General features: G+C 43.8%; 1 protein-coding gene across 3 annotated transcripts in view; it reads left to right on the top strand.

The window, feature by feature from the left end:
• The first annotated feature begins 418 nt into the window (after positions 1 to 418).
• Positions 419 to 11,473, top strand: part of PDE1C (phosphodiesterase 1C) — a 177,363-nt gene continuing 166,308 nt past the window's right edge. For 2 of the 3 annotated variants that reach the window (XM_066628898.1, XM_066628900.1), the window contains exon 1: positions 419 to 1,368. In XM_066628898.1, coding sequence (XP_066484995.1) covers positions 1,268 to 1,368 — 101 coding nt within the window. In that variant the 5' untranslated portion in view covers positions 419 to 1,267. The remainder of the gene's footprint in view (positions 1,369 to 11,473) is intronic. The other variant, XM_066628899.1, reaches the window with a different exon arrangement.

The following is an 11,473-nucleotide window of genomic DNA, read 5'->3' as shown; positions in this document are numbered from 1 at the left end:
TCAGCAATCTGATGCTGGCACTGCCCCCCAAATGCCTCTGGTTCACAATAACAGCACTTTATGTATCAGGGGAGGGCTTCAGCTTATTGCTAAAATAGTTTCTTGAATCATGATCTGCAGTTTATTAACCTTTTGAAAAAACGGGTTGCAAAGTGTTGCTGGGACAGTCCAGTAGCATCCTTTACTTTGAAGCCCTAAATCATACTTGACAGATGCCTGACATCCCCAGTGATAGAGATTTCATGACTCTGTCGGGCAAATGTTTTCATTGGTCAGCTATTTGCGTAGTTACACCTTTTGTTGTTACTCTTTGGCAACGCATGCCATGCTGTTAACTAACCATCCCTTTTGTGGTTATCACTAGTTTATTTCCTTTTTTTATTTGAAGGCAGTGGTTTCTCTTGTGTGCATCGCTCTCTCAGCAGCCTGACTGCGTTCAAACAGATGACTTGTTCAGAGATGCATTAGTGCAATTACATTACCCGGTTGCTCATTCCATTTTAATTGAAGCCGACCCTTCCCCTTTTCGGATTACCCACTCTCTGTTTCTATAGTTTGTTTGTATGTTGTACATTTTTGCATTTGTGCATGAAGGAAAAAGAATGAGAGACAGACGCTGGCCAGGCTTGTTCCGACAGACGACTTTTTCTCAGTAGTCGGTTTTCTTGCCTGTCAGCAAAGCAGCTGGTAAGTGGAAGAACACGACAAGGGGAGAGCGTTTGTGGGTGTGTACAGGAAAGAAAGAGAGATTCAGCGCTGGAAGGAATGAGGGCTGCCTTTCAGAGCACAGAGTGAAGACTCAGAATCTAGCAAATAGCAGGGCAGATAATTGGAAGCTGTCCATCTGCCAGTATTTCCAGGCCTCCCATTCAGGCAGCTTAATTGTCAGCAAGGGTTTCCCCCCACCCCACCCTCCCTTGCCCCTGATAAAGACCCTTCAGCTGGTATTACTGATTGTATCCTTGGCTTATTGTTTAAAAAAAAAATCTGTGGTTGCATGCAATCTGGAGATCAACCTCTAATCCCTTCCATCACCCTCAGGACCATGGCATACCACCACAACTACTCCCTGTGTATACCTGGAATTCTCGTTGGTTGCACACACTCCTAATCAAAGTGTGGAAAAGGGGGGAAGTGTTCTCAGAGGCAGAAAAAAAAAGATGTTTGCTGCTTCTGGTCAGTGTTAAAAAAAAAATTGGAGCGTGTGCATGTTTTGGAGAAAGCATCTATTCTCTCTGAGCTTTAACCAAAGTGAAAAATTAGAGCCATGGAGTCGCCAACAAAGGAAATTGAAGAATTTGAGAGCAACTCCTTGAAATACCTGCAACCAGAGCAAATAGAGAAAATATGGCTTCGTCTCAGAGGACTGTAAGTAATATTTTATCTTTTCTATTCCCCCCCTTTCTCTTCTCTGCCTTCTCTGTGGTATTGTTGTAGACTTATGTTCTTTTTCACATACTTTTTAGTACAGTCCACTGAAATCCACATCTGCTTACTCTCAGTCCGATAACTTCCAGTCACTTACAGGCATAAAACAAATCCAGTATGTTTCCTTCACTGCGATGAAGTGAAATTGCATGTTTCAGTGAAGAAATGTAATTTATGGAAAATAAGATACTGATGTTTTAAGAGGCAAATTTGGGTGAATTTTGGCCACACCTCTGTCATATTAAAACTAAGCAGTCTATACAGAGTTCTGTTTACCTCGGGGTGTCTTTCTGCATTTCTGTATACAAAAATGAGTATCATGAACAAATGTGAAAGGAGTCAAAAATGAACAAATGTGGAAGGAATCACAGTTGAAATTCACTTGTAATGGCAGGAAAACCCAAGACCATATTTATGAATACTTAAACCCACTGTTCACCTTGTTTATTTGTTCAGACTTTGAAAATAAGCACAGTTTGTGCTGTGTTGAAGGTGTGTCTAGCAGTGTGGGACAGAGGAGAAGTGGGGTACCTGAGGAAAAGTGTTACTATTAGATAGTTTAGGGATGCTTCCGAATGCTTTTTTCATGACAGGTCCTCTTTTGTGTGTGTGTGTGTGTGTGTAGGAAACCATGTTTACTAATACAGCCTTTGCTATGTTCTGTTTCTGATCAAGCCTCGAAAGAGTGTTAGCATGGTAAGCTGTATCTGTCCAGATGTTCAGGACAGAAAGGGATTGTTTTCCCCATCTTAACACTCTCTCACTTGGGAAGGAGATGCTAGGCATGAGGAGAATATGTAGCAAAAAGTAATCAGCTCACCCCTCCCTCTTTTCCCTCAAGAATCTCAACTTAAACTTGAAGCATTTCTTCAGCTGTTGGCTTCCTTGTTCTCCATTTCCTTTTTAGCCCAGTGACAGCACATTTTGTAAGGATCTTGAAGTGTTGTGAAAGCATTGTAATTGCCTGACCAAAAATGAATATGTATCGCTGTGAGGATCCATTCCAGGAAATTTGTTTTGTCAAGAAATGTAATCAAGCCCAATGACAGCTGTCGCACAAGCCATTCCAAACAGGGCAGCTCTACATAACAAAAACCCTTGATTTTGAGTTCTCTGCTGGATCTCATAAGCTTGGTCTGTGAATGTCTGGATGCAATCCTAAACGCACCTACTAGGGAGACCTCAGTGGGACTTTTTGAGTAAGTCACTTACTTCCAAGATGCTTAGGATTGCACTGTGAAGCATCGCCATGCAAGCTCAGAATATTCCAATGGTCAGACAGGCCTGGGGTTGTTTTATTAGCCAATCATATGAAAATCCCCTATGTATTACGATTACATAGCCATGGTCTGATTCTGCCTGGACTTAGCAAAGCTACTTCAAAAGAATCATGTTGTATTCAATGGCATCCCCTTTCAAAGTGGTGCTGCAATTGGAACCCGCTTGACTTCTTTGCCATGTGGGATTTCTACCCATATGTAACGGTGCTCTCTCTGTGTAGATACTGTTAGTATGTACAAACGCTCAAGAAAATGTATCTCCCCCTCCCAAGTTGTATGCTCTGTCTTTTTGTGAGAGGCACTATGTTTGACAGGTGTTTTTTTTTGCTTTTTGTTTAAATCATTCTGCTTTCATTGGTGCTTTAAATGCTGACTTACAAGCATAGTTGACTTATACAAGCACAGTCCTTACAAGCATAGTCTCTTCACTGAACTTTGGCCAATGGGATTTTCACTCCAGATGTCTCCCTTTATCTGGGTCTCCCATGTGTCACTTAAAAGCAAACGTGTTTGTCACTTTTTAATGACTAGCTAACATTGATGTATGGCTCAAAAGATCCATCAGAATTTTGCAAAAAGGCCTGCAAATAAGTTGAATAAATCTACCCATTAGATTTATTATGTTAGAATGTTAGATTTAGGTTAGAATGGAGACTACTTCATTGTACTGCAGTTCCATGGAGCATTTTGACTGGAAGTGAATCCAGCCCAGGTGCCAGAATAAACTGGCAAAGGAATATTGGCTTAGTGTTGAATGTGTAGTTGCATCAACCAAGATCTACTTTAACAGGGTTTGGTCTCTCATAGAAAAGACTGGCATGGCATTTCTACATGTGGCTGGCTATCTGCTGCCATAATCTTGCATTTTGTTATGAGCTGGTTTCAGATATTTGCTGTTTGCATACAAAGAGCTGCTGGGATCATGAGTTTTGGGACTGGGCTGAAAGAGATCCTGAAGAACCATTGTTTTTCATGACTGTGACTGGGATCCAAATGACAGTGTACCACATTCCTGAAGGCAACATGGCTGTTCCATCTCGCCTTCCTGTTGCAGCCCATCTTCACCCCTGAAACGTTTTCAGGGACTCTTCAAGGTAGAGTTCTGAAGTGAGTGGGTTGGAAAAGTACGCAGTTGGAAAGGAAAATGAGCAACCCTTCCCCTGCTAGCAGTTGTGGTTTCTGCTCTACTGGCCTTGCTGTGCCCTTTGCATGTTCCAGCTCCACTTTGGAAGCCACTTTGCTGTGGATTCATCCCACACAGCATGGCTGTAGTGTTTTCTGCTGTATCACCACATGGATAGAACCAATTGTGTGGGTTTTTCCCCGACAAAATTAGCAACCTGCCAGGAGGGAGGATGTGGATTCCAGGTGAAAGACCCACTTAATTGGTCCTGTCCAGGCAGTTGTCGGTTTTTAAATGTTACAGCCACACCATGGCGTGAAACCATAAAAAGTATCTCCTGCAATGGAGCTGTAATGTTTAAAGGGCACCTTTGTCAAGCATTTTATCGAAGGAGTGATTCCAATGTCATTTTCAGCCACAGGGTGTATGCTTGATGGGATAGGGAAATAAAATCCACAGAGTTTTGTAGAAAGAAACATTAGTTTCCTGCTGCTCATGCTCACATTTTCTTCCTGCAAAAATATACCTTTTTCATCCCTGACAAAAGCTTTTATATACGTATTTCTTCCTAGGCATTCCTCTGTGGAGAAAATGTTATGCCACTTTGGGCCCTCAGTGAGGACAGTGCTCACGTGGCTTGTAAAAGAGGGAATTTTAGCAGGCCTGGCTTTTATCACTTCTGTAGTGTAAAGATATGATAAGGTAGAAATGCGAACAAAAAAAAATCTTTTCTTCTACATGAGCTTTAATATAAGAAGCTGCCCCACAACCAGCTGAAGACCTCATGGAGCTGGAGGTGGCAGAGCAAATGCCACTCCCTCCTTACCTTATGGTGCACCTGCTGCCTGTGGCATCTCTCTTTCTCCTCCTGTTTCTTCCTGGATTCAAAAAGGAAATGAATAAAGTGAAAGAGGAAGTGTGGAAGAGAGGAGAGTTATAGGCTAGAATGACTCTGATATTCTAATCTACCATTTTCCTCTGCTCCACAGTTCCTCTTCCTTACTGTCTGTCTCTTCATTTTCTAATCCAGGGAGGAAGAGTCTTGAAAGCAGGTGAGCAGTTGGAAGCAGGTATCCCAGACTTTCAGCAGTCCAAAGCATGTACCTTAATTGGTTTAATGGGTGGGCTGAGCCTGATCTGACCTCTGTTGCATTGTCACACAGTCAGCCAATCAGTACGTAGCATCATGATAGGGGGCCACCAATTTCTTATGCCAGTCCAAGAGCTGGGTGGCAAAAAGGTTTGCTGCATGCCACCATAATAATAATAATAATAATAAATAATAACAGGTATTTATATACCACCTTTCTTGGTCTTTATTCAAGACTTTATTCAAGGCGGTTTACATAGGCAGGCTTGTTTAAATCCCTTATTAAATAGGGATTTTTACAATTGAAAGAAGGTTCTTTCTTTCAAGAACCACTACATTCAGGTGTTTCATTCTGATCTGGCTTCACATTCTGGCCTCCATCCTCCCACGCTCAGAGCAGATGGAATAGCTCGGCTTCAGCTTGTCAGCTGCTTCAAGGTTGCACGGTGCCAGTGGCCTTGAACTGGCGACCTTGTGGATGTTATCTTCAGGCAGACGGAGGCTCTACCCTCTGGACCAGACCTCCTGCCCAGACCATGACATTATTGCTGCCAGATTCACCCAAAGTGGCCATGTTACTACAACAGGAGCTTATGTACAGGAAGTCAGGGTGGAGTGAAGTGGAGGACAAAAGGAGAGGTAAGCAATCTCTCCTTCTGTCTCACTTAGGGCCCAATCCTGATCTTTGCGCATCAGCTCACCGCTGGCACGCTCTGTTGCAAACATAAAATAAAGCAGGTTTGTGAATAGTACCATGGCCCAGTGTCGGAGCTGGCCCTGCGCGAGCCCTTGATGGGCCAGCTCTGGTACTGGGCCCATAGGCCACCACCCAGTGCTTGCCCAGAGCGCTGGAAGCGGAGAGGTGTGAGGGTGTGGGGGGAGGAGGGGGTGGGGGCAGGGAAAGTGTGATGTGGGAGGGAGCAGGGTGGGAGGTGGCAGGACTGGTGGAGCTCAGCTCTGCCAGATCCAGAGCCCCGTGTCAGGACTGATGGCCCAACACAAGACTTCTTGATTCTCCTTTGGCTAAATAGCTGATGCAGAGTTGAGAAGACCCGTTGTGGGGCCATTTCCCTTACTTGGGAGAGGAGGACAAAGGTCCCTTTCTCCTGAGGAGCTGGTGGTGGCTGTCCAGTGTGTTCAGGAAGTCGTGGCAGCCATTTCGGCACTGCGGCAGCCCCACGTGCCAGGCAGCTCAGGATTGGGCTGCCCATTCATCATGAATGATTTTAGAACCTAGTTTCTGGACTTTATATAGGATGAATCCAGATAACATTTTAGCAGATGGCCATTTAGCACAGTGTTTGAGTAGCAGCATGATAAGGCAGTTGACACAACACAGATAACCTAATTAGAAGTGCCAGGCTGAGTCTGAGGGTTTAGCTATGTTGCTGAAACTAAGCAGGTCTATGTCAGTTCAGTGGCTGAATGGATGGCTGCCTGGATATGTCATGTACTCCACTCTTGGGATATTATTATTATTATTAACAGTATTTATATACCGCTTTTCAACTAAAAGTTCACAAAGCGGTTTACAGAGAAAAATCAAATAACTAATGGCTCCCTGTCCCAAAAGGGCTCACAATCTAAAAAGTTGCTAAAGAACACCAGCAGACAGCCACTAGAACAGACACTGCTGGGGTTATCATAGAAGATATCATTAGATATCATAGAAGAAGGAACATAAGTGTCATAAAATCAGATAAATAATCCTAGAGAGAGTTTGGTTGCCTGCTTCGCCATCCTGCTAACTGTCAATGAGGATTTTTCAACTCATGCAATGCAAATGTTTAGCTGGGTATATGGTATAATGACCATTTGTGTGACTCCTTATATCATCCTGATTTATAGTAAATACAATTTTACTAGATATTCATGCCTGATGAGAAAATTTGGGAAAGCAGGAGAGTTTTACAAAATCTGAGCAGTATGGTACAGTCAACATTCAGTGATAGTATGCCACATGGTGAAAGCTTGGTTGTCACCTGCCTCTGGCTCACTGAAATGGTCAGGACCCTCTGCCATAATGTCATTCAGTCAAATTTTCCTGCCCTGGTGGAAGGAAGATGAGATTCTCTACCCTAAGTCATCCTCTGAACACCAGGCAATTGTCTTGTGCCGCCAAACCTCCATCAACACAAATATGCCATGAGCTGAGAGCAGGAAGCAAATATGGCACCGAGGCCAGAAGTGCTTGAAGGATAAAGAGCAAATTGAATCAGGCATTCCCAACAGATGCAAGTGATGAGCCATTTCAATAAATGAGCCAGCAAGGCTCCACTTTCTAGAACATAACTTGCTCAATGAAGAACAGCAACGAGAGACATAGTACTGTTTTTGTTGATTCGTAAACATCTATATAATACATCCCTTTTCTACTAGTATACCTCATACTGTAAAAATTATAACCTTCCGTGTGTGTGTGTGCGTGTGTGCGCGCGCACGTGTAGTGTTATAGAGTACAGTAACTGCAGGGGTGGCATCAGAGGTTGACCAAGTGAGGTACTGGCCAAGAGTCCATGCCCATCAGAGGGCCCAACTGGCCAAGCAGGACCCCGAGTACTAGTGGCAGTGGTAGTGCAAAACATGCCGTTCCAGGCTGGATGGGGTGCACCATGAGAGTCCAGTGCAGGGCTTTGTCCCAGGGCCCCAGCAACCTGGCACTGATATTGATTACATGGGTAATATTTGGGAAAAGTGGGAAAGGGAAATGGCCACAGTATCCCTTAACTATGGAAAGTGTGCACAAGACGGGGCAGCTGGGAAAGAACTTCCCAGGAATAATTTGACTATTTCCATGAAATGTCCTTTAATTTCAACAACTCTCCTACTACCCAGACTAGGAGACATAGAAGGCCACTAGCATAAGGACTGGGTGGTCATTCGGTTTGCCCTTGCAAGTGGGATATAGTAGATATGCATATTAGCAAAAACTTAGGAAGTTTTTATTACATAACATGAGCATGGCAACATGACATTAACATGGTAACTAACTGTTCTTTCCTGCAAATTAACATAATGTTAAGATGTTTCAGTAGTGTAGGAAGAAAAGTGCCTTGTGAGAATTACTCAATCCCTTTTTCAGTGCAAAGCATTCACATGTCTGATAGATCCATATAGGGATGATATATGAACATTGTACTGCTTCCCTGAATGCATATTCATTGGATTGATTTTCATAGCTCTGAAAGACTCTTCATGGCACACTTGGGGCAAAACCAAATGGGTTGTAAAAGCCTTCAGCTCCCTGATACTGAACAATTACGTCAGAATGTCTACCAACAGTGCCAGAGCTGCACCCAGAGCTGCTCAGTGTATGAGCAGTCTGCTCATTCCTTTTCCCATAGATAAAAATGCCAAACTTCATTGCCAAGACAAAAATGGTCAGCTGTTAAGTTGATGTGCAAAAGGCTCACATGTAAACTTGTCCCAAGCTCCCTGTTTTCTGAGATTGGTTTGCAGGCTGCTTCTATTTTGTCTTTGGAACAGTTGTCGGGTATGATTTTTAAAAATATTAGTGAATATTCCTAAAATTGGGTCCTTTGAATTTCAGTACCCTGCTCTGAGTCTCAAGAGTGGGGAGAAAACGCATCTTGACTCTATTGCATATTTCATATTGTTTGTGATCCTGCACTTTATACCATGAGAACAACAAAGGGGAACAAACCAATTGTAGCTTGAGCTTTTGTGGTCTGGAGTCCACTTCCTCAGATGCCTGAAGGAAGGTATAAACATAGATGGGTATAGAGAAAAATATTGAATATTTGATTAGAGAAAAATATTGAAATTGGGGACAGCAGGTCAAATGACTAGGAAATTCTAGTCTTATGATAAGATTTTCTGACCAGGAAGTCTTCTGTCTTTTCAGCATTCAATTTCAACTTACTGACTTTCATCCAGCCCCAGTTGCGTTAAGGCAGCTCTTCAGGACTTCTATAGCTTCCTCAGAATGGAAAGACAAAGAGAGATAGAGTTGAGTGTCATCTGCATATTGGTGGCACCCCACTCTAAACTCTCAGATGATTTCCCCCAGCGGTTTCATGTAGATGTTAAAAAGCATCGGGGATAGGATAGAGCCCTGCATCACCCCAAACTGCAAGGACTAGGGTGTCAAACAGGTGTGTCCCAACATCACCATCTGGGGCCTGTCAGACAAGGAGGAGTGGAACCACTGCAAAACAGTGCCCCCAAGCCCCATTTTGTCCAGTTGATGCAGGAGAATATTGTGGTGTTGAAAGGTCCAGCAGGACTAGCAGGGATACATTTCCTCTAATCTTTGGCTAAGGTCATCTGAATGATTTTTCTGGTGTTTAAAAAGCCCGTGTGAATTATCAGCTCCACCCTGGGTGTAACTGACATATTAAAGTGACCAACATCCATAGTAGCCTTTCTGCTACAGAGGACACCAATGCACATTTGGTATATCCATTCAACTAGGTGCAAGTGCTTTTTTGTTCCTTTGCTGATGGTTGGCAACAAAGCTGTTAATCCATTTCTACCTGACCCACAGGTTTTCATGTTTGATCCCAGTTGCATGTATGCACTTCTCAAAACAAAGTCCCCCTTTTCCCCATAGATAATTTACAATACTGAAACTGTGGTACTGGAACCATGCTGAGTACATGTTCACATTTCCTTATCGCTGCTCATGACAGAAAAACAATCTGAAAAGTACCCACTTTCCAAGCAGGGGGAGGGCTTAATGCTTCACCTTTCATGTTTGAGATTCTCAAGTTTTATTTCACAGACACTACAGGCACAATCCTATCCTTGGCACTGGAACAGGCAAACCAAGAGGCTTGTGCTGTATCCAGCGCAGGATAGGGGCCATAAGCAGCTCAGCAAGAGTCAAGGGGAAATATTTCCCCTTACCTCCAGGTAAGGGCCGCTGGCCCCTATAGGTCTCCTCAGACTTGTGCCACCTCAAGAGGTGGCACAAGTCCAAGGAGAGCAGAGCAGCTTTTAAACCGCTCTTCTCCCCGGGAATAGGGGTTGGGATCTGGCAGGGATCTGGCATAACTGCCAGATCCCAGCCCTGCCTCCCACCCCTGGGGTCGCCAGCCTTCCCCCCCCCGCCCAGGAATGCCTCCTTCCCACCTCCCCCCCCCCGCCTACCTGTGCTCCTCGCATCAGCCCTGACCATTTCTAGAAAATATACTTCAGTGTATCAATGACCACCAGTTTAGTGCTGATTTACACAGAATACTAAATCAAGGCAAGTCTACAGTCAAACATTGGCCTAATGTAATTATTTTCATGTGGAGAATGGATCCCCTCTGATAGTTACATGGCATTTCTTTCAAATTGACTTCAGTTCAAAGGCTAGTGGCCTCATCCTCCTCAGAATGTGGGGCTGTAACTCAGATGGGCTATAACACACCTTTCTATGCAGAAGGTTCTGGGATCTTCAGTCCCTGGCATCTCCAGGTAGGTCAGGTAAACACCCTGCCTGAAGGCCTGAATAACTACTGCTAGTTAGTGTATGTAACTCTGAACAATGTGAATGAATGTCCAATTAAGTATAGGGCAGCTTCATATGTTCACAGAGTAAGATGCAATATGTTCCCATCTAGAATACAAAGATGTTGGTGATAGCCTGGATAGCCCAAGAAACTGAATAGATAATGTCTCAGGTGCTGGATGTGAATAAACTCCATGGTTATCCTGTACATTTTGATTCTTGTCATAAGACTGTTCTGGAGATGACAGAGACATTTGTGTCTGCCCCTGTTCGTTTATAGATTCTGGGGTCACAAACTCAAAGACTCTGTGGCTCTCATGACTTTCTTTTCCAGTTGTTGCCTGCTTTGTGGTTTGCATATGGGAGGTATATACTATGGAGGAGAGAGTGGCATTTCATCTCATCTGGAAAGCTCTCTGTTTCCAGAGTTATACTCCTTTCCCTCCCTGCCTCAATAATCCTGGGACCCAGGCTGGAGTGGTCCATTCTTTGGAGCTGGCCATGACATTGCTATTCAAAATAGGCCCCCCACATTTATCAGCACCATGCTGCAACCAACACCAATGAATGTTGCCCCACATGTATGTTTTTCTGGAACATTGTGCTTGCCATGTTTCCCAAACAATTTCTAGTTGATGGTTACTCACTACCACTTTCCACCACAGCAGTGGGTAGTGAAAGGCAGGAGAAAGAAGCAGGGGGTGGAAATCCCATGACATGACTGTAGAGGTAGGTGGGGTAGATTTTTCTAGCTTATCCACAAAAGAATGCCTGACTGTGATTCTAAAACCTTGGCTTTTCTTTGTGGGTTGTTATGGAGTTTCACTTTTGGCTCAATGCTCGTGTAAAGAACAATAGGAGAGAAGGAAGGAAACAGAATGGACTTAGCCCTTGCAAAATACCGTGAGAAGAGATCTCCCTTGCTTGTTTATTGTTAATTAACAACCCAATCCTATCCTCCACCATTGTACATGATGCAGCTACCTCTATACACGCCTTCTTTCCCAAGGCTAATAACTGGTTTTTGAGGGATGGTTTTCATTTGAACCACGGCATGAGGGAACTCTCTCCATGCATGCCATGAGCCCAGGCCT

The sequence above is a fragment of the Tiliqua scincoides genome, chromosome 5, assembly GCF_035046505.1.
Source record: "Tiliqua scincoides isolate rTilSci1 chromosome 5, rTilSci1.hap2, whole genome shotgun sequence".
Taxonomy (NCBI): Eukaryota; Metazoa; Chordata; class Lepidosauria; order Squamata; family Scincidae; genus Tiliqua; species Tiliqua scincoides.
This window is presented reverse-complemented; position numbering and strand designations above follow the sequence as displayed.